Source organism: Apteryx mantelli, chromosome 14 (genome assembly GCF_036417845.1).
Source record: "Apteryx mantelli isolate bAptMan1 chromosome 14, bAptMan1.hap1, whole genome shotgun sequence".
NCBI classification, from domain to species: Eukaryota; Metazoa; Chordata; class Aves; order Apterygiformes; family Apterygidae; genus Apteryx; species Apteryx mantelli.
The window spans coordinates 17,604,347-17,629,363 of record NC_089991.1 but is presented as its reverse complement, the minus strand read 5'-3'; the positions used below and the strand labels follow the sequence as shown (position 1 = coordinate 17,629,363).

Below are 25,017 nucleotides of genomic sequence, written 5' to 3'. Positions count from 1 at the left end.
CTGCGCGCATCTATCAGCCTTCACCCACGTGCTGCACGGAAGGAGACAAAAAGAAGGGGGCAACTGACTGCAACATTACATTTGCCAGTGGCCAGGGACTGCTGAAGCTGGAGGAGGGGAAACGCCTTGTTTGGGGGATGCATCGCCAACGCCTGGGCCGGGTCAGCGCTGAATATTTGAGCTTCGCACCCTGGAACCGCAGAGAGCAGCGGAGCACAGCAGCGGAACGACTGGCCCGTCACAAGGCAGGGAACTGTTAATTTTCTAGACTAAACAACACAGAAGCTTCTTACATGTTTTCTTTTAATCATCTCTTTTCCCTATTTTAATTACTTAGTAACATCCAGATAACCAATTAGTACAGAATTAGCATCAGTAGAAATTCAGATGCTAATCTGTAAATGGGCTGTTGACTGTTTCCTGCTTTATATTAAAGCAGCTATTTAAAGAAAGCTATAGGCTCTCATATTTCCTATCTAGTGCCAAAAATTGCTAAGATGCATCTGAAGTACCATTAGTCAGGCACAGAAATACTAGTTTCAACAAAAAGAATAGCTGATACATTAAAAATATAGATTACAACGGTTCTAAACCATCTAATTAAAAAGCAGAGCAAGAGAGACAGCCGAATGCCCACAGTCGATCAATTAAAAGCTAGGCATTCCCCCAAAGCTCCCAGTAGCCAAGACTACTTGATCTCTAGGATACTTGAAAATGAATGCAAACAGTAGCTACTACTCTTAATAGGTGGAGCAAAGTACAAAAATGTCAGTTAAGGTCCACAAAATAAAAATGTCTTTTGATCTTTTTGAGAAAGGAAAGCAAAGGGGGAAAAATAGTCAATATACTTAAAAACAATTCTTTTTTGTTTTGTACCCCAGAACTCATTGAATTTTAAAAGAATAAGTGCCATTTTAAGGAGTCTGGCTTCTAAAAAGTACACTCAAAATTTCTCTGTGCTTTTTAAGAGCAGAAATCCGTCACAGGTGGATCTTCAACTACTTCCATGAAATGACTCAATGTTAAATGCTATGCACAGACATAAACATCTAACTGTATGAAAGTCAAAACTTCTGCAAAACTCATCTAAGAAACAGCTGGTGAGGGAGATAAGCTAGATAAACATTTTCTGTTTCAGATACCTAATATTTTTTCAGATGACATGTCAAAAGCCTTGATTCATCAAGGTACTTCAGTACACACATATATAAAGTGTTATCGCACTATTTATGAAGTAAGCACTGCCCAAAATTTCTTCCGGAATCACAAAACAAATCGGAAAGAGCTTTCTAACACCAAAAACCCCCACCTATTACTTAAATAATGTCTTTAACAGACTCGATCCTTTCTTTTTTCACATACATAAGACTATTGTATTCTTTATCTAAACTCCACCAACATGATCTTGCTCTAATTTAACCCTATTATTCTTTTGTCTTAAAACAGCCATTTCCCAACGTAAGATGCCACCTTCTCTTCTTCCCTCTTTGAGGTTCATTGCAAAGAACTGTCTTTGCTCTTAATGAGACTGACCCACAGGCTTTCTCCTGCATACTGTGTTCAGTTAGTAGGAAGATCTTCTAACACTACAAAAAAGCTGCTATTATTTTTCCAGGTAGCTTAATGTTCTTCTCAATTGCTGTTGTATCTGTTACACTTGATAAAATGTCCCACATCCAACATATTCTACTTCTGCATATTAATCCCTCCCACGAACTCAGTTTTATCTATGTCCCATCAGTATGCTTATACACTAACTAATGCATCAAAACTACTATTTGGGTTCAGTGAACAATTATACTTTCAAATATTTGCTATAGCTGATTACCATTAAATCAACAAATAGTATTATCTGAAGGAAGCAGGTTAATTTGATTGCTTACTTTTGCTGGGTTTAGCTACTAATCAATGAGGAACAAAACTATGTATATTAACTGTTTTGTTTTGTTTTTTTTAATAAAAATCCAGAGTATGTATAAAAATAATATAAAAGTACAGAATGGTTGTATGGTAACTGTGGTCTCTTCTCATCATGAAAGAACATTTGGAAAATATCCAGTGTTTTCACATACCCCATACAGGTGCTAGAGGTTAACAGCTCTGGTTTTGCTCATAAAGCAGGACTGAGGAGCCCAGTTGGCATCCTGATTTTCTTTCTAAATAAATCTCATGGCTCTGTAAGCAAAATATAAGACAGGCACAGAAGCTCACACAGTTGGCTCCGGTAGCTTTATATATAAATATACGTAATAGTAGTTTTGCTTTAGACTACGGTGAACTTGAGTCCAACAATTTATGTCCAGTTTAATCATGCTGAATACCAGTTAGCTCAAACACCATCGGGAAATGTCACATAGGTATTATTACTTCAGGTTTCACTCATGCCCCTTCCCCATCAGGTATCATTTGATATCTCCCAAATGTACTGGCCCACTGCAACCTAACTACAACTGCACTCATCCTGAGCAACTGTTTTTTCTTCTTTGTAACGTATGCCTATGACAGGATTTACTTAAACAGTTTCCCTCCTCCTATTCTATTCCCTAAAACAAAACAAAAACAAAAACTTTCTTCTCAAAAGGCTCAACATCATTTTTCAAATATCCCCTTTTACCAGCTTCCCTTGTTTCAGGAGGGCTTGTGAAGCTTCAGTGAGCTGTTTGTATTTGCCCAAGAAATAAGGGTCAGGGCTAGCAGCTGAAGAATCCCTAATGCAGGCTGAAAACACACATCATCCACCAATCAAGAACCCTCGCAACCTCACTGCACAGGACTGCGGGAGCCATAGAGTAACCATAGCTACTCATTTTCAATGAAAATGAAAAGAAATAGCAATGAATAACGATGAAACCATAAAAGAAAATATGAAGAGCCATACCAATTCCTGAGAACCTCTGGGAGAAAACCTAGTTAATGTAAGGTTGAAGAACATTTGCAAAACAAAGAGCTTTCTGGTTTGCATTTCCCATGGACATATTTATTTTTTCAGTAACATATTCCAAAAAATATACATTGCCACTCATTTCAATACTCATGGACAGAACACACAAACAAAGAAGAATTTACCAGCTATATATTGCTGCCTGATAAATAACAAGAAATATGCATTTTTTTTCATAATCTTGTTACATTCAGTTATGTAAAGTAACATCTCTAGTTGAGAACTGAAAATGAACAGAACAAGGAAAACAGTTCATTATAGGAGAGAAGTATTGTGAAACCTAGCATAGCATTAGATTCTCCATTGCGAATTTACACAAACACTCAGAGACTAAAAGTTTCCGTTCTGGGGCTGGTGGTCCGCCAGGTTAGTGAAGCAATTGCTACTGCTGACCTGCCCGCGCACCTTGCAGAGCTACTGAATAACGCAGTGCAAAAAAAGCTCAGCCACTGCTCGCCAGTGCAGCAGAGGGGGCACCCGAGGTTTTACATCTTGTTAATTACTTACAGGGTAATCTCTATTATTTTAATTATTTACCTATGGAACCGACACCGTATTATAAGGAAATGAAAACTCTGTTAGCAACAGCAATACCGCACCACAACCAGCCTGCCTTTAGAGTGCAGGACTCTAGGAAAAAGCAACCGACTAACTTGTATGAGGATGCCAGATTATAATACTTAACTTCAATAAAAAAGTAAAAATACCACTGTATCACACACAACATAGAACCCTGTGATCAGATCACATTTTTAAGGATTGTTTGTAAGATCAGTCATGGGAGATACTAGAAAACTGGGATAGAGCTGCCATTTGTTTCAGAACGGTGGGTGCAAACTCCTTTTCAAGGCATGCCACTGGAATATCCCTCAGCAAAACTCGCACCAAGGCCTGATCTGGATTCTCAATGGATCTGAAGCCCCCAAAATGACATCAAAAGGCTCAGCAGAATACGTGCCTAACCTTCGGCCAAGAATATTATGATTTCAGGATATAGATTTCCAGGGCTCACACAAATTAATTGCATTCCTTCTATGCCACTGAGATGTATGTAGAGATATTTATACAGACTCACGGGCTAGTTAAGGTGGGAAGGGACCTCTCAAGGTCATTCGGTCCAACCCACCAGTCCCGAGAGCCAACCTCAAAGTTAGATTAGATTAGATTCATATGGCTATGAACAAATAATGATGATTCCTATATATATTGAATCTACTTATTTGTTTAAAAACCTGAAAAGCTGGAAAAATAACCATGAAAGATTCTCACTTGTATTCATCCTTGTTAGAAATATGCACATTTTGTAACTTTAGATATCTACTTTTGGTGCCTCAGTGAGGATCAGAAATGGAAAGAGATGAGTTTAGAGCCCTGACCTTTGCTACTGACTACATAAGGGGTCTAAATTTTGTTGGCACAAGCATATCAGATCCTCTTATACATACAGACTTAATCAATAAGCAGTCTTCTACTCTATATATACTGTTTAGACAAATCATGTGACACGCTTTCATGAATAATGAAGATTATTTCTATCATTTCAAAATTTATTAACTATAACCTGTATGAAACAGCAGCAAGACACCGCTCATGCGACACCCGCGTCAGAGCTCAGGCATTAGAATAAATGCTTGTTTGTCAGATCTGGCACATTCAGGACTCGTTTGTAAATCAGGAAGACTGTTTCAAAGCTCCCCCGTTCAGCGATGAAATCCCATTTTCCTGGTAACCCCAAGCATGCCATCTATCTCTGCCAGAGCAAAGTCCTCAAAGAGCAATAAAGCAAAGTGTCACCACTTTTCATCAACAAGAAATCTCCTAGTGTTCCTGACTCTCCCAATCAAAGCATGACATGGCTGGAACAAAAACCATGTACATAAAAATAGCAAAATAAAAGAACTATAAACATGTATAAAAGAACAACTCTTATGTGTCTAATAATATTTTGTTTGCATTCTTTTTTTTATTGGTATCTAAAAGCAAATCTTGCATTTTTCCAAGAAGATGAATAATGAATAATAAGTTAAATTTACAACAAATGCTGAAATTTTCTTGAGGTCAGATTTTTTTTATTTAGAAAGGAAACAATAAAAAAGCTATTTATCACATCACTTGACTGAAATATATGCCACTTTCAACAGCACAGATCAGCAGGTGCACTGCTGCATGAAGTACTCCCTCCCGCTATTACTTGCAAGGTAAAATTTATAATACATCTAGTTGAAAATTATAAGTGAGATTGAATAATCTTGTCAAGCTATCGAACTCTAGGGCTGCAGATGTTTAGGTACAGTCAAACTTACTAGAAAGATATAAAAGTTGTGTTTATATAGAACATATCAATCTGTCAAAAGTCAACTGCTGCAACATCCTAGAAATATTTTAAATGGCTACATCCTAGACAAAATTTATTCAGAACACTGTCTAGAATATGTAAAAGCTCAAAATATGATACTCAGTGTCATGAGCATACTTGAATGTATGTATTTCAATGGTATACAGGAAATCCCAGGTGGGAGCAAATCAAGAATTTGAAGAAGTAGAAACTAATGTCTGAGCTGAACTGTCCCTAAAACCAAGATTTTGGATTAAATCTCTAAACTTAAATATCAATATTATCACATTATACATACACACAAAGTCTCCTTTTCTAGAATTTCAGTAGCATTTATTTCAGGTGCATATAAGTGAAGCAAAGCAAAAAAAAAGAATAAAAAAATCTAAAATAAATGGGAAAAAAATTGTCAAGGAAAACCACACCCTGACCCAACTGCAGAAACAAAACTCCTTGCTATAATATAAGCTCTGGCAGATAGTTAACACTCATGGGAACCAAATATCATATGCTTCAGAGGCTTCTGGAACTCAAAAAAACCTACATATAAAACTATATTAGGCAGCATTACATAGAAAGGGTAGATGCTGTCCTCAAATGCATCCAGGAGAATCTTGCTCATTTATGTGCTTTGCTTCTACACTGAACTAAAAGAACCATGTATATATTTTCAGCTAAAAAATAAAAGTGCTGCTTGAAGCAATGTATAGACTGCTTTCTATCAACACAGTTTTGTTAGCTATTGATTATTTTTCACCTCTAGTCTAGTAATTGTTGAGTTCCTTAATTGGCTGATTGAATCCAATACAGAGCGTACACTGGACTTCTTTTAAGTAAATACTTCAGTTTATTAAGACATTATGTTGTAACAGCTGCTTGAGTATGTTTAATGCTTAGTCTACACGTCTACCTTCAATGTTGCGCATATTTAGTATAGATTAATTATACACTATACCTCTTAACATGGTCACATAGGAATCAAAACGTATGTTGCAGTCCAGATTTATAGTCCTTTGTCTTCACTTGAACGTGCATTATGGAATAATGGACACCTGCTCACACGAGCACTTGTGCAACCCTTCACAGCACAGTCCAGACTTAGCCCTGACAATGGCAACATACTGTGGGGCCAACAGATCTTGAGGGGTACGTCAGCAATTCATAAAGTGCACTTGCATCTCCATTATGTAAGTATAAATTCACTAGGAGCATAACTTGTTCATTTTTCTTTACTGAAATTTATTTCTCATGAAAAGGGGCTCGCACTGTTTTTGGATACCAAGTTGATGTAGGTTATCAGCTGGCAAAACACTGAAAAACTGTCCATGTATATTAGGTATTCTACTTAAGACAGCGTGGCATGAGCCCAACAGATTGCAGTTTGATGGATTTTATTCCTCACCTTCAGAAACAGTACCAGAAAGAGATATTTTACCTACCAATAAGAACCTTTATAGAAAGTTTCCTCCTGTTCCTGAAGTACTGCTGCCCATAAAATAAAAAGACTAAGAGCACTCACTGTTATCTAGCACATGTAACTGGAGTCTACAGTTAACCATCTCAAATGACATGAAGTCTGAATGAAGTACTGAAATAAAATTAGTCATTTTTCAAATCTAATGAATCGATATCCACATGTAATGATGTTAAAAGCCCAACAAACGTCCTTGCTCTGAATGGTTTCCTTCAATGATACTCAGTCTTAGTATGCCAAATTGAGATCGTCATAAACCCCCAACAAAGAATTTCTCAAAAAGCACAAGGTATTTTAACACTACATTGCTATAATACTCTTCAAGAGATGTATCACGAGTGCGAAGATTCTGAAAAAGTATCTTTCTCCACGATTATTACCCATTTGGGGAGCATACTCAGCTTATCTCATTGCTTCTTCTTTAGGTTCTCAGTAGCAGGACTCTTCTGCATCTGTTACAATATAGTAAATGTATATACACACATATGTATATGTGTATATAGCCTACCTCTATGGGATAACATTACTAGGAATATTTTTCCCCCAGTTTCTTGACATGTAACTGTCTTCTACTCTATCCATCTGAACATCATCATCAAACTCATCTTTCTTGTTATAACTGCTGTTCATTCCCTTGATGATCTAAAACTAGAAGACAAATCAGATATTGTAACTAAGCTTTTTCAGAGTGTATTACTACTTATTGGACTACAGCATGTGTCACCAAACCCGAACAGAAGCAGACTGCCACAAAATGCACAAAAGTAAGTGTCTCTTCTTTTTAGAGCTTCTATTCTAAATGATTTTATTGGTATTTAAAGATGATCATGGGTAACAGAATGAATTATACATACTAGTCTTGTGCACATATGCATTTGTAGAATCAGCATCCAAAAATATGAAACTCAGATAGCTGTAGATCAGCTAGGCAAAATTTCATTATCTGTTACAAATATAGAACTTTCAGAGAGATCAAACATGGTGAAGTCAATGGAGCTGCTCTCAATTTGTAACAGTGTCCTAATAATAGCAGTTGTTTTTATATTGATATCCTGATAAGAAAATATTAGGAGGAAAACTTTATCCTTGTATCCCAAAGTTAATAAACAAGCAACAGCTTAAAAATAATATATCTTTGCTGCCTCTTTAATCTTATTGTCAGATGCAACATGCTTAAAAGGTGATTCATCTGTAATTTGATAGGTTCGAATCATTGCTTTAGCAAAATATTAGAAACTAACCATGCAGTGAACTACAGTCGTGTTTGCCGACATCAGTGTTTGCTTGTAACAATCACTGCCCAGAGAACGGTAGAAATGATAGAGCTGAGCTTTGCTAAGAGAACGCGTGGCTGCAAGACGACAAAGAGGAATTTAAAAATGCAAGATGAAATAAAATAAAATAAAAATCCACCCTGAATCTTACCAACTTGAGCTTTCCAAGATGCAGATTGTGAAATCAAATCCTTTTTTTAGCCAATATCCCTCAATTTAATTAACCTACCACGTCACAGACAGTAATGGTTGCTGCATATGAGGTACAGGGAGAAAAACAAACATACTGTTACAGACTGGCACTTTGAACTTTGGACTAAAGAGAAAAAGGTGACAGTGATTATGTTCAAAAGTTCACATCATTCTGTGAACTCAAATATAATTAAAAACTGTATTTTTTCTATGAATATAGGGAAATTAGAGAAGAATGAAACTCATCCCATATATATCTAGAAAACAAAGCTTATCCTATATTACATGTTACAACCCTCTCTCAAACTAAAATACGCAGTCATCTGTCACTCTTCTATTACGGGATTCCACTAATTTCAAGAGCAGTACCTGCACTTACCACTTTAAGCAAGGATAAGAGAATTGTTCTAGCCAGTAGTTCTCACAGCACAGACTAGTACACAGCTCAGACTGGTCTTTCTCAAAATAAAGGTCTGAAAATTATTTTATGTTATGCTGTCACTACAATTTGTCTTTCCTGTGAATGTAAAAAAGGATCAGAAGGAGTTGCACCACACTGCAACAGTTCATCAATGAATATTAAGATAAGAACATTATGTTGTTGAAGTGCTATACATTACAGTAAGCAAGACAAAAAGATCTTCTATACGTGATACATTGGAAAATGAAGAGATCAAGAAGTTACTATGAAAAGATTCATTTTATTATATACAAATTATTATTCACCAATGAATTTTGCATTTCAGTAAGCTTTGTCTCTTATCATTATATGACCTATAATCTTTCAGCTGCACAAAACATTCACTGGCTATGGCCCTTTAGCTTAATAATGGGTGTATATTTACGTAGCCTAAGAACGGAAAGGTTTCAAGAAATCATTTTGTCTATTAAACGGTAAGAAACCAGATATTACTAGGCCTGTTAGAGGCCTCTTGACTGTGCCTGAAATCTTCTCAAATACCTCTTTCAATTATTGTGTAGTAGCTAGCTGTGAAACGCTGTTCTGCATTCAATTCCCATCTCCTAAAAATACTAGGTGAAGGACTGGCCGTGCTGAAGTCAACAGGAATTGTGCCACTGAATTCAGGGACACAGAGATATGTCTCATTCCACTGTGAGTATTTTCACAATGTGGGGAAAAATAGAATGCAAAGATATATTTTAGTATATGCAATCATACATGTTACGCATAACTACAGCTACACGTCACCTCCTTGACACTCTTTAACTACAAATACACATACACACCCCTGTAATGTGCACATAAAGAATTTTTTTCACCTCGAAATTAAAGAAATGCAATTAGGAGGTCCAATAGAGAAAATGTGAAATTACAACACAAGCATACAATGGTAAAAGTTATATAAGAAAAGTTATCCAAACTCAACTCCTTTCTCATACTTTGCCAATGCAAAGTTTAAAAGAAATTTGTGTGGATACCTGTAGGGTTCCAAATTTCCTACTTTCATGCATTAGGAACCTTGTAGAAAACATACATATATATTTTAAAGCAGATCTCATCAGCTAATTGAAGTCTAGTCCACCACCAGCTTTTAGGAAACACCTGTAATTAAACAGTAAGAGAAAGCTAGGTATTTCAATCAATTCTAAAATTTCCAAATTATTTTTTTACAAATCAAGTATATTTTAAAAGATCAGGGAATTTTTTTAAAATTTTCTCTGAAATGAAGCATACTTCAGGTTTGCCTCAGTTGAGCTCCAATGGGTCAAATGGTGAAATTAAAGGGATTGGTTCCTAGAGACAGGAAAAGGCTTCCTACACAACCAAACCAAACAAAATCAGGTACATATGCTTGAGAAGAAATCTGAGGATTTATGAAAAAACTGCTTTTAGTCTATCTAGCTTCATTTTCAAAAATGTAAGTATGTTGACAGTAATACTAGAATACTTGCAGGAAAGGGCGTTTGTAGGAATCAAATCGAGTTTGTGAACAAGTATCTACAGGCCTAATGTTCTAGCCCGAACCACACAAGCTGAACTATTCATCTTATTTCAAGAGTCAGGTTTAAACATATTTCTAGTCTGCTTCTGTTAATGCAAAGAGACTTAAACTTAGGCAGGATAAATTTATTGTAGATGCAGAAAAAACAGAAAGAGAGCAGGTCACTATGTCAAGAGAAGCAACACAGTGGTCTGCGCTGGATTGCTCTCTTGAGGGATGCCTGATACACTGCATAGGGCACTGCTGAAAGTAACACCAGCTTAATGATGACAGTTTCACAGGAGTCCTTATAACTCAAGAAAACAGCTAACCTCCAAGGATTTAAACGTAGGAAAACAAATGGAACAATATCTTTCAGACCTATAGATTATATACAAATAATAACTTTCCATAGACTCCTGTGCTTACATTCCTCCTCAGCAAGGAAGCTCAATAACTCCTCATGTCAACAGGGCTTGGAGAGAACGACCGTTATCTTTATTTAGTTTATTTATTTTTGGCAGTTTTACTGGAAGCCGTTCCACTCACTCTATTTATTAAAAACATAAATAAAATAAAAACACAACATAGCTTTCCAGATTTTGAACACATTCTACATTCTAGTGGTCTACCTAGCCAAAGGCTGTTATCTTAACGTTACGTAAACATTTATAAATGAATGTCTCTGACTCCAACTAACACTAATCTCAACCGACTAACTCATTGCAAATGAGAAGTCAAGTCTTTGCAATATACTCTAAGGTAAAGAGAAGAGATGTATTCAGAAATGACAAACTCTAAAGACCTACAACATAATAGAAAATGAAAGATAAGAGACAACCCTTCAAAGGGGCCCTGGAAAAGTCAGAGTGCCTAATTCCATCCAATTCTTTCGAAAAACCCATATTTAACAGGAGACCCACTCCAGGAACTCTTACCTTAATGAGTCATACAATGGATTTCCATTAGACAACTCACCTAAGAAAGGGCTACTCACTTCAGTGCTACAAATGCAGGTTGTGGTTTTGAAAAAAGAATGAGCACCGAAGTAAGTATTTGTATAGTGAGAACCAGGAAGCTGAAGGAAATGGAACTTCTAAATGCTAATTTGCTTGTCACATAAGATAACTCTCAGAAGCATGACCTTCTGGTCAAGGAACCACATTTAGAATCGCATTTAAATTGATTAATAGCAGACTAAGGAATTCAGCTAAGTAAGACATATTTACCTTCTGCCTTCACAAAACCCTCCTCCACCTACGTAACAGCCACACGTGAGACCACAGCCATATCTGCATGATATGGCAAGCGTGCCAGGTCCAGACTGGAAGCATTATTGTCATGTCAGCAGAGTTTTGCACCTGAGCTCATTAGTCTTGCTGACAAGCAGGGCTAATTAGTCAGAGCGATAACAAGGCTATACTACTTTCAAGACCTAAGTTAGTACTGCATATACATGGATGCTAACCAGGCCACAGCTAACACTAAGGATTTTGCACTACATCCTCCACTGTGTAGGTGGAAATGCCCCTCCTCAATGCGCCGATGATGTGAAATTCAATATACTGAAAAGAGAGGTGTATATGGAGCAGTCAATACACACCCCAAAATGAAAACAAGCTACATTCACCACAGTTCTACTAAGTTCAGCATCATCATCATAAGAGATGCACTGTTTATACCACAGCACATAACCACAGAGGAAAGGAATCACGCACGCTTACGATGATGTGGTTAATTTGTTTTCATCACTTATTGCCTTTCTATTAGTAGCTATGAAAAATGTGATCTCCATTTAATACTACAACAGTTGGCATGACAATACTTTTGAGTGACAACAGATTCAAACTTTTCTACAAATTACATTTTGAGAACTTTTGGACACATGTGCGTGTTGTGGGAAATCCTGGGGTAACCTTGGGATCTACAGAGGAAGAGCCGTTCTTCTGGCAGCAGCTCAGACTTGGTCTCAACTGTCGGGTGAATCTAGCAAAACATACTAGAATCTGAAACTTGAGGTGATTTTATCACTTAATAAAAGACACGGACACCATTGTGCAAAGACATTTCTTAAAAATAGTACAGTGAAAGAAATGCAGCAAACTGTTTTGGATTGTTCCCTCCCCTGACCTGCTCCAACACACACGCATCAAACTCATACTGTAAAGGACACTGAAAAATATGTTCTAACTTACTGAAGTCTATATTCATGTAATGTATACTAACTACAAATGCTTCTTATTATTCTGTTTTGTGTAGTAATTATTAACATTCCATAAGCTTGTCTAACATTAAGCAGATGCATTTCATTTAAAACATATCAATAATTTTGAAGTAGCAAACAATTTCAAATCACTCGTTCTCATAAATTATATAATTACTCGATCCCACACTGAAAGATAAAACCATTTAAAAAATAGATTTTTCCATATTAATTTGACAAGGAAAACAGAAGTAAAAGCATTCTATAAATATGATGCCTCCATCTTTTTAATGTAAATTCTCTAGGAAAACAGTTTAAAATTTGCTTAGATGCCTCAGCACCTCAAATTCAGTCCACCTATACTTTTACAATAAAGCTAAAATCATGGAGGAATAATCTTATCTGGAAAGCCTGAGCTATAGTAATGTCTCTACTCCAACAATCAGGGAAAACCGATCATGGAACTGGTGTAATGCTTTATCAGTCAAAATACGTCTTCCCTTTCCACCTGATCACTCTGCACAGCTAAACCCTTTTACAGGCCTGGCGAACGGTAAAACTTCCTAATTAAGGCACAAAGGTAAAATCTCCCCAGTCAAACCAACTATAACCAAAGTGCTTCTGCTCGGGAATGATTTCACTTAAAAACCTTAAAGGTGAAGAACAGCAACTGTTTTTATATAACATTTCTTAATTTATAGATAGCTGCTCAGTTGCTTAGATTTTACCCTTCTTTTCAATTTGAAAATAACTTTGCATGGAACTCTACATATATTTTGTATATACTTGTACTCACATTTAAGATATTTCTTGTCCTTTTCCATTAAGTAATATTCAGCTTTGAGACAACTTGATTTCTTCCAGCACCGTATGTTTAGAAGTGCACTGTCTTAAAAGGCACAGTAAAGAAAAGCAAATACCATTTCAACTTTTTGTAATAACAACATTCCCAGTGCTTTTGTATTACTCCTGCTTTATTAACTTGCAGTACTAGGCACTCTTTGACAACTGTGCCTGCATGAAATGACATACGGTTTCCTGGCACTGCAAACTTAACTGACTTTGAGCCACCTTAACAGGAGTGCCAATAACGTGCAGCACAAAAGTCACTTAAAAAAAGAAGAAAGCAATACATGCTGGTGCTAAGAATTTTTCTTAAATTCCCCTAAATCCAGCTGAAACCCATTGTCCTACGGTAAGTCTCATTTCTACTCTGCCTCGTTTGCAGAATTTGTATTCTTTAGTCTTTCCTAGGCGTAGCAGTACTGCGCAGTCACGGCAGTTTGGAAAGAAGGGCTGAAGAATTCGCTTGCTTGATAGGTAACAGATGGAGAGTTCTGGTATCCAAAGAGAAAGAGGCCACCTGAATTTTTTGCACTAGTAGGTCATATCAGTTTTCCAAGAGGCACTATTTCCCACTTTCAAATGATATTTAGAATAAAATAAAAGCCATGCTTTATTTAAAAAAGATTATGTAAATAAGCTTCACTAAGTCCTTTTGGGGCCTCCTGGGACCAGCACCGCATTCAGTATTTTCGTTAATTGGAAGCAGGTAGTTCAAGCTGTACGGGATTAGAGGCACAGTATTTTCCTACACCAGATTTTGACTGAGAAAACAAAGCTTTCATTCTCAATAGAAAGTGAACAGAATACAAACAGTATGGCCAGATTCTGAATATAGACCAAAAATACCTCTTGTCCACTGTCTCTGAAGCATGTTCACTCTAAGGAATCATTTATATTAAATCTAAACAATTATTCTGGAATCAAATATTAACTCCTAATGATCCTCTTCAGGGCAAGCAATTCTGAAGAAACACGAAAATGTATTGCCAGATATATCAATGAATGATAGCAGGAAGAGAAATAATGCAAAGTTGGTTGAAAATATTCAACTCGTTCCAGCAAGAAGATAGCTATTAAGAAGCGTGCTGTGAAAGTCTCAGCTTTTCACCACACCACTGCTTATTATCCCAAGCAGAATTTATTCTTCAGATATAGAAGTCCCATCTGCTATCTGCATTTCTAGCAAAATATTTGGCCTTCCACTGACAACTTCTGAATGCAGTTATGCATTGTAAATGCAAAATCTTTAACATAGGGAATAAACTGTAAAATAATAAACTGTTCAGAAATGACATATTTGAAAATAATTTACTGCCAAAAACAATATTGCACAATTTACTCACTCTTTCTCCATATTAAATGCAATGTAATAATATATATAATATATAAAATAGAGTATATTGCACTAGAGAATAGAGGAAACTTGCCAAAGATGTAGATCCAGTTTAGAGTAAAGCATGCTGTATTTCCAGTTCTCAATCCAATAACAGAAAACAATCTTGAAACAAAGCTCGCAGAATTTACAAAAATAGCACCTGTCAGCACGGAAACGCTCCCTTCCCTTTCACCCCAGCAGTGGGTATAATTAAACCTAAACTAGGCAGCTAAAATACACCAATATAAAAATTTCAGTTCTTCTTTTCTCCCTCTTTATTCACAAGATACAAATAAATAAATATGGGATCACACATATACTTCAGGCTGTCTTTCAAAGAGGCTTGATAATTCATAAATTCAATGTTTGTACAAGTCAGGTCAAGTCAAAAGGTATTTAATATAACTATTTACGTAAATCTGTTTATCACTGCTTAAGAACATGGGGTGACTTCAGATGCTCACTGTTTAATGTATGCAGTATACATTTAGTGCAACTCACATGAAATCTCATTCTGATTTTTAATTACTATGCACTCAGCAGAGAGAAAAATCCACTAAGTCCAATCACATTGTTCTATTTTTTTCTTTTATCAGAACAATTAATGTTAATCAGATATTACTTCACAGACAGGCTATTGCTTTTCCCCACATTCATTACTAAAACAGTAAATTGAATGAAGCTGAATAAAAGTATTAAAATAACTACAAGTACAGAGGTTTACCCTTAAACATATTTCTATCAAGACTTCCATAGACAGCATTCATTAGGAACTAGTGTAGTCAATGCATGCTTCAGGACTCTCCACAAAAAAGAAACAGAAACATCTTTAAAAAAAATTTGTTCATGGTATAGATACGTCTATATCTAATTTTCTGTTTAAACTGTATATAGTTTCATTTACATAACTTTTTAATACATTCCATCAAAACTAGGAAAAGCAGGACAATGGTTTCATGCCACTGAACAGAGCTGGAGGGCAGGAGGGGGAAACACTGAATTCATTTTTCCATTACTCTTTTAAAGTTTTAGACCTAAGAGACAGACTAAATTAATGCCACCGTAGACTCTATCGTGTTGCTTCAGCTACTAAAGAATAAGATAGCATAAGGTCGTCTTTAAGCTTCCCAAGCTGTGGCTTTAATTTCTATTTCAAAATCTTAAAATTATATACCCACCCAGCCATAGGGAGACTTGGACGTGAAGTTTTTTAGATTTCTTGAAATCTACTTTCTTATACTGATAACAGCATAGGGACATATGAGCTGGCACAGTAAGCACAGGTCTAACAGCCTAATTGCTTGGACTTTGTACGGTGGATTGTTATGTTCATTAATACATACAGTAAAGTGCTAAACGGGAATTACCACTTCAAAGACTTCTCAGTGTTGACGGAGAAAGAAAAGGTGGACCACACTGCGGTAACCGGGGCAGAGACTGCTACGGAGGGACACCGGGAAGAAATCTTCAAACCGGAAGGATACCAAGGTCTACCAAAGGGAGGAAAACTTGCCACAACACAAAACCCCAAGACTTGTGTCCTTGAACAGCGCAGGGACACCGGATTATTACAACTGCGCTTGCAGCCCTGCTTGGGAGGGAAGAAAGCCTCACGTAGCTGGACAGGATCAAGACCTACTCTTACTCAGAGGTATAAAAGTGAACTACAAAATTCCTTGCGTGCACGTAGATTTTTTTGGTGTACAGTATTAAACTGGTCTTTGAGATAAACCTCATCACTTTTGTTTTGCACTTGCAGCAGTAACATTGTACAGTGTAGTTCCTTAAATACTTTTTTTCCATGCAAACAAATCTGACATGATCCCATGTGACATTTGAACCTGGTCTGTCTTGATAGCCCCAGATTCCTGTACATGATGAAAACTAAGCCTGCTTAGAAGACTAAGACTATCACTGGGGAAAGATTTTTGTCTTGGAAAAAATAAAGACCAAATGAGAACTTCTGAAGGATAATCAGGTATTTTGAGAGAATCAATATGCATTTAATATTTTTGATTGAATAATGAATATAAGATAAAAAGGAAGGAATCAACATAGCTAAATTTTAAAAAGCTGTTTTTAATAGTTTAATATTCCTTTCAGTTTCTAGGAGTTTCATTATCATTTTCCCTAAACTTATGTCCACATTTAATCACCCAAAATGCACCTCTAACGCACAGCAGATGTGTCATTAACTATTTCTGAAAAAAAGTGAAATAAAATCACCCAGCATGAGAATACTATGGAATAAGTCAACACTAGCAGATGGTGTTTATTTTGTCACTGCTTGTGTTAAAAATTACCACCTATTTCATCAAATCAGTTTCTTTAAGGTGGAGGCCTCATGCAAAAAGTGAAAAAATATTTTTTATAAGCTGTCACAGAGCTCCTTAAAATATAAGCACTTGCCTTCATGGTTTCCAGTTTTCTAGGACACGGTGCAATACACAGGAGATCGGTGTGTATAAATCTGACATGATAGAGTATTTTGCTAGCAGCTCAGCCTTTCAACATACAATCTGTTTTGTTTCTCAAACAAATTTCACAAATTTGTTAGTTCAAATACTGGCGTTTTCAAGACATGAATTCTGTAACAAGTATTAAGTTGCCCCCAGGAGGCGGGCCTGGTGGAACTGTCAGTTGGCTTTCTTCTAGGACCCAATATGCAAGAGAGCTTTTCCCCCCCAGAATTTCTTACACTCTCGTTATTTTATTTTTCACGCACTTTCGGCTATGCAGTTTACATGCTCTAGTGGATTATTTCTTAACAAAACAGCATGTTGCAAGAAGAATAATTGTTATACCTGGAGCTGGCTACTAAAGAAATCAATGCGAAAATCCCAAGATACAAACAATTTTTGCGTATCTGTTTTGTAAAAGAATTTCCATTAAAATGCAAAAACACTCCCCCAGCCCCCAAATGCCCATACAATCCTCAACTAAGGTAAATTCACACTGAAAACAGCACAGTGAACTGAATTCATCGCTACTGTGATTTAAACAGAATTATTATAAGGTAAAGCTCCATCCACAGTATCCATCCACAGTATTTAAATATATTTTTCAATAAAGTAAAGAACATATTTATATCTGAAGATTACCAGACATCAGTCTACTATTCTCACTGATGATTTTAAATTTCATGCCATGCAGAGATCATACACCTAAATCAAATCTCCATACAACCAGTCACATTTTGCTTCTAAACGTCATAAGCACAGCGGGATAAAATCCAAACCCTTTTCTTCCCTCAGAAAAGGCAAATTCCCTATTTTATTCGACTGCAGTTCAATAGATAATGTCCCCAAATTAGTTGAAGAATTTACCTGCACGTCACAGATTACTACAGAGCTTCGAGGCATCTGTATGCTTGCTGTAACAACACACCAAACGCACAGCTTATTGACTACAGGCAATCGAGGCTCCCGGTGGTATTGACAGGGCTACACACAAACTCGGAGCCCACGGGCTCCACGCCACCGGCCAGATTTGCATGTTCACAGTACGCTTAAAAACATACGTCAACACAGACAGCAAAGATGCTTCAGCCGCATTTCAGTGGCTCCAGCGTGAACCAAGACACAGAAGACCGTACGGAACGGGCTGCCCGGACGGGCTGCAGCGCTCGTGCACTGCAATGCTGCCTGCAGCGGGCAGCCAGCGAGTCCGTCCTCTCCCCGTCCCCACAAAGCCTCCTCCTGCTGCAGTCAACGCTCAGGCTGCACCGCGCACGCGAAGCAAGGAACCGAGCGTTTCGTTTTAGCCGTGTTACTCAGCGAAAAACACAGGCCTCTGTTACACTGCCCTATTCAAATCGCAAAGTCTTTTTCTGATCCTGGAAAAAATGCATTCAAGTATTATTACTGCAGCTGTAATACGGCCAAAACAACGTAACCCATGCATTTTGCCTGTGCCAAAATCACTGTCAGAACACCAGTGCATCGGGAATGCTTCCGCTATGCAGAGGTGTATACCAGATCATTTCCACTCTTTACACAATTTTCATTCTTATTCCCAACCACACATATGCCATCTGGGGCAGATTCTGGTGTTATACATCAGTGTAACAGAAATCTAACTGCTATAAAAAATGCTCAGACTCTCATTCTTCCAAGAAGCTTGAACAGAAAAAACATAAAAGACATAACATAAAGAACATAAAGAACATAAAAAAGGTCCTTTTCTCCAGTTTTAAAACATACTAAGCATTTTTGGGTTACACTGACTATGAAGAGGGTCAAAGATGTTCAGTAACTTTCCAGAAGTTATCATTTGATGTAAGACACTGTCCCAGCACTTGCTCAGTCACTGTCTGAGATTCAAAGCATAATGCCATTCACAAGGCTTCACCAACAATCAAGCACTTATGGAAGGAAGCGCATCAGAAAAATCGAACTGCGGCTGAAAAGAAAACCTTGATTCATGTTTCATTTAAATATCAACTATGCAGAATATTATTTCTGGTCAGGGCCCTAATTTAGCAGGGCATTTACTGAAGTGCTGAAATGAGAGGCCCAAATCGAAAGGTATCCTTCGTGTGTGTTCTAGGTGATGGCTTCAGTGAAAGGAAGGAAGAACGAAATATCGGGTTATAGCCTTCATCTCATTAACTAGTCAAATATAAGGCAAAAACTGCAGCCTTGAGGACAAAAGACCTTACAGGAAAAGGCTCCAGGGAAATTAATGAAGTTGTACTATAGTTAGTATAACTGGACATATCCAATGAATGAAAACATCAGAAGGAGGATGTTGCTGAATCATTGCTTTTGTAGTTAAAATTTTTTACGATGTCTTTGGACTTATATTACTATAGCTGATTAAATTTTCTTTTAATGAAAGAAGAATATCACAACCCTTTTTTAAACACCATTATCTTCCCATGGGAGTTCTACCTATTTTGCTCGGGGGGGGGGGGCAGGGATAGTGATACCTTAACAAAAACTGTCCAAGGTAATTCCCTACCAAAAAAAAAAAAAAAATAGATTGTGTTTTACACAGTCCCTAAGATAAAAAGCTTTAGTGTCACACCCAGGGTGACTGTCTGAATCTGAAGCTCAGATCAAAAAATTCAAATCAAGACTAAAGATGAACACAGCTATCACAAAATCTCTCATTAGAAAAATCCAAACTTAAGAACCTCTGAAGCAGCATATATGGCATGCAAGTTTTTACTAGTTGGATAAAGCATGAAATTACTTTTTTAAAAATATTTCTAGATATAGGTACCATGGTGTTTTTAATTATGCCTGTGTGCACCCAGATCTGACATCTCATCCATGGTTTAGCTCTCTTTCTCTCCCTGTCATGTGCCTAGTGCCGTGAAGAAACATTAGCTTATGGAAACTCCAGCTCCTTCACCACCCACTGAAGACCCCCAATAAAAATCACCCTAACTTACTTCAATCAGGGAGGTAACACTCAAAAATGAAAGAGAAATTAATAAACATTAAAAGAAGGAGGGATCAGGTTTATTCAACACCCAGGGGGGAAAAAAAAATCCCACAATACATAATAAGCAGAACATAAACAGAACCACTGCAAAACCCACAAGTTCTATACTAGGTTCAGGTTTACAAGGAATACAGTGTAAGCAAGATAAAAACCTTACGTATTAGAGAGTTCTTTGTCTCAGCCAGCTGCTGCCAGCTTGTCTGTCTGTCTTTCAATTTCTCAGAAAGGTGTGTGTGAAAATCTAAATAAAATAAAATAAATACATTTTAGAGATGGCTCTTTTTCCTCCTTTTCCTCTATTCCATTCACTTTTGGTGTAATACACGAAAACGTCTTGGAATGGTTTACCTCCTCCCACCCAAAGTATCTCTGAATATTAAAAAAAATAATAAAAATAGAACACGTTATTATCTAGAAGTTCATAACTCTTATCAATGAAATATAAAAAGGCATGTTGAGTAGTGGTACTACTGATGAACTCTTCCTTTTCAGGAGGTACAAATAACCACTATCACTACCCTTAACCCTGAAAACGGAAAGAGTGCAACATCTCTCCAAAATGCTACTAAGACACCAGTAGGCCCAGCCAACCAAAATCTGGCTATGATACATGTGTTACAATTTAACCTGAAGTCCATGAGAGTTTTCTATACATGTGGTACAGTAGGATCATATTGTGTTATTTTCATTCCTATAGTCAATAATGTATCACATTATCTCCCTTTAAAAGATAAGTTTAATTATCTAAAACTAGACTCAAGATACATTTAGAAAATGGACACTTTCAGCTGTGAATAAGTCACTTCTTGCATGTTTATTTGAGCGGCATGACGACTTCTACACTGTGTATCCACGTAATCAGGCTCATTCTGCCGCATCTGCCCGAGATGCGAGCCAGTGAGTCTGCGGTGTTGCAAGGACAGCAATCTCTTAGTCGGGAAATATTCGGCTGAACCAATGGAGAACCTGGGCGGGGGGTGGGGGTTGTCTGTGTGTCTTTCTCACTTTTTTCTTTTTCTAAAGAATGTCTTTTTATATAGATATATAAAATAAGCCTTTTTTTGTCTCAAAAACTCTCGAGATCTGGGAAGAGAGATTAATACATGCAAAAATGCTTCAGCTTTAAAGAACATATCAATTGAACTAAAACTACTCAACTTTCTTTTGATTGTACAGCTAATTCAAATACATGTGGAATTTAAATACTTTAAGTAATTAGGGAGTCCTCTTAAATTAGAAAAGCACAAAATCCACTGAAGAACATTATCGAATTTCAATACTAACAATGGAGTTTTCAGAGGCAGTAAATAGATATAACCTCCCCTCTCTTATTTATTTATTCACATGGACTTCCTTACACACACCAGTAAGACAAGAAGCCTAATGATTAACATATGGCTACTTTCAATTCTTGTTCCTCATTGCCTTCAAGGGCCTCACCGAGAACTAAGTTTATTTGGTACATCACAGGTTCAAAGACTTAATCATTTTATAAATTAATAATACATTCTTGCACCCAAGATGATCAGAAACAACACTAAAAATGTTTTGTATATCACAGTCATTTATTATATGCAAAGAAAAAAAAGCAACACTGACACTTGAAGATACAAAATCAGAAGATCAAAACAGTAGGAAAAAAAAGTTTGCATATGCTGAAGACATAAGATGACTACATATTTGCAAGGAGACTAGGAGCACAAACGTTTCTGACCTAAAATACCTGCAATTGAAATAATCTGAAAGAATAAGAGCTCCTGAGTTTAAAGCCTGTTAACATTAACAAGCTTTAGGGCTAAAAAAAATATTTCAAAATGACAAGTTATACTTTTTACAAACAATGAAAAACAGAGAGAATATACTAAACTGGTGAAGCATCCCTTTGCCACACATGAAATTAAACTTTGATGCAGGATGACCATCAGTCATCTTCATGGCCTATCTTTCATAAGCCATATCTATTTTGGCTCATCCCTAATTAGTTCAGCTTTACTTTTAACGACACAGATTTTTGATTCAAAAGCAAGGAAAGTAAGTAACAGATTTTCAGGTAGGCAATACAACTTGCATTTATAATTTGTTATTTTGACAGAACTATTAGTATGAATACACATAAAGAACTGAAATTATGTCAAATTATTTGCTACATCCACCCTCAAAGCCCTGCCTGCAAGTGGGAGTTGTTTTCCTTGTGTTACCTGTCCTATTTGTACCTTCAAAGTGCACACAGAAGACAGTCACCCACTGTATCCTGTTGGCAAAATCATCTTAACACCCAATATTTTTGTTGAAGGCTTATTTTTACTTGTTTGTTACATAATGAACTAGAAAAAAATTACATGAAAAGGTCTGCGGAACAGTTTCACATGGCATAAGCAGTATTTTTAGCATATATTCTTTGAAATTTGAATGTTTCTAGCTGATAATTGGGCTTGAAGGCAATATTTCTCAGTTAGCTCACCAACAAAGCTGTATGAAAGAGTAATCTTTTTTCAATCCTATACATATATAGGATTATTTTTTCAACTCCACTATCCCATTGCCATGTGAATACTGACATGCACACTCTATTGACAACTCAGAAGTGTTCAAACTTAAGTTTAAACTTCATAAAGGTTCTTCTCTTAAAAGATGAGCACACATGGAAAGTTTATTTAAGAAAGCATAGAGGCAGTGGGATGAATAAAAAAAAAATCTATACAGATAAAAGTTATGCTTATGCACCAAAAAGTGAAAAATATGATATATGCTATACCACAAAGTTTTAATCAGCATAGATTTGGAATGGAAAGGCTTCCTCTTGGCAGACTTCACCATATTATATATAGGTGTTACACATGCTTTAATATATTTTAATGTTTAACATATTTCATTAGTGTTCAGAAAATTGCAAGTTTGGGGTTTTTGAAATCAGTATTTTTTCTCTATACTTAAACCCAAAACACTAGGGGTTTTTTAAGCCATAAAAAATACAGCATTGCATATCTCACATCAAGTCTCTCTGACTGGAAAGCTCAGATTCTCCTCTTTCAAAGGTAATAAAACTATTTCTAGTCTAATGATGTGTAGAAAATAAATATTAAGTCTGCCAGTAGCCCAAGAATTAATGTTATCTACCTTTTCTGCCTCTTAGATTGGGAGGAGAAAATGGAAAAGACTAACAAATAGATAGGGATGTAGAGAAAAGAATGGATTTTTGTACAGAAAAAAAAGTGGCTAAAGGATCACAGCTTATCAGACAAACATTACTATCACAAAGAAAACCGTTTACAGAGATATATATATAGGTATATACAAAAAAAAGACAGATTTGTTTAAGTGAGCAGATATACTCAGTTGCTCTTTGCAAAAATGGGACAAATATCTTAAATACAGTGTAGTCTTTCTGTTGCACATACAATTAAACAAATTTTGGCAGTTTGCAGTTTTATAGTTTGTCTTATTGTACCCTATAATATGCAAATGGAAGAGGTCTTTGATGTCTTGATTTTTGTTTTAATAGAAGTTTTGCTTTCATTTCAGATTCAAGAGGAAAAACAGACTTAATCCATTGACATTTCATCCATCAACATTTTACCACATTACCCTTCAGAAACTTGCGTACCTTAGTGAAACCGCTATTTTCTCTTTGTCCTTATCTGTAGCCACTTCGGGACTTTTGATCCTTACAATTACAAAGAGTAGAGAGGATGAGAAACTGTTCCCCCAAGGAAGCTGAGCCATCCCTCTTTTTGATGTAAAACATCTAAAACAAAATTCTCAAAAATAAGTTTCCAAGCTCTGTTTCTCCAACAATTCTATTAAAAAAAAAAAAAAAAAGCCCAGAGGAAAGAATAATTTAAATGTTGAGACACTTTTAAAAAATAATGTCATCTGAAGGGAAGTCTCTGTGGGTATTACCTTCCTTTGACACTCACAGGGAGTTAAACCTAATTGCATTTAGGGTTATCTCCAGCAGCTACACTCAGAATCAAACATCCTCATGAGGACTATTGTTCTAACTAATCTACTTATTAAGCTTTTATTCAGATTTAGTACAGTCTTTTATAAAAAACATCTCAAAGGGATAGTAATGGATTTTGCAATTATCAGACAGGAAAGAATAGACTATGACCTACAATCTCTGGCCCTGCCAAAAATTAGAAAAAAAAATCTTTTTTAAGTAAATCTTTAGATCATTAAGTTAATTTTAGTGCCTATCATACACCACACTTCATATCTGGATAAAGTAAAACCACTGCAACTATACTATGCTTTCTCTTATACATTCCTCTAACATGCAAAACCCCAGTGCCAACATGCCCATTTGTCCCTTCAGCAAATGACAGAGAGAAAGAATTCCGATTTCCATGTATTACTTCCCAAGATGGATGAATCACAATTTTCAGCTTGTTGTCTCCAGCCTCAGTCCAAGTTCAAAATCAATGTTGACCCAGTTAATTTTAAATAATAGTGCAAGTATTGGTGACACTTCTTGAAAATTGAGAAAATAGAAATATTGTAATTCCTAAATCTGTCTTCTGTGATGTATATGATGCTCAGAGCAGCTACTTGTCTCCCACACAGTATTCAGCGAACTAATTTTCTTCTCCCCCTGTACCACCCTCTTCCAAAACTGCTACTCTGCTTCCCTCATTCTATTACTTTTTAACACCTATCTAATCTCCCTCAGACCCCGACAAGCTCCCACCAGGCCCGGCACTCTAACCAGACCCACGCAAAGGCTTCTTGCTGCCCAGCGGACAGGCCGGCAAGCCAAGGCTGCAGCTCCCTACCCGGCCCGCGGAGCGCGTGCCTCGGCGCTGAGCGCGCTCTGCGTCGCGCCCGGCCCTCGGCGTCTTCTGCTGCCTCTCCCGAGCCGGCCTAGCAGCCCCTGCTGCTGCCACCTCGCCAGCGCCCCGCTCCGCTCCGCTCCGCTCTTCTCCTCTCTCTTTTCCCATTTGTTGCATCCTCAGGAATCTTCCCCTTCATAATCCTGTCTGA

The 25,017-nt window shown here is 36.8% G+C and overlaps 1 protein-coding gene across 1 annotated transcript in view; it reads right to left on the bottom strand.

Annotated features, from left to right (window-relative positions):
- Positions 1-25,017, bottom strand: part of TENM2 (teneurin transmembrane protein 2) — a 544,540-nt gene that overhangs the window by 301,547 nt on the left and 217,976 nt on the right. The window contains exon 3 of the mRNA XM_067304576.1: positions 20,192-20,275. Coding sequence (XP_067160677.1) covers positions 20,192-20,275 — 84 coding nt within the window. The remainder of the gene's footprint in view (positions 1-20,191; positions 20,276-25,017) is intronic.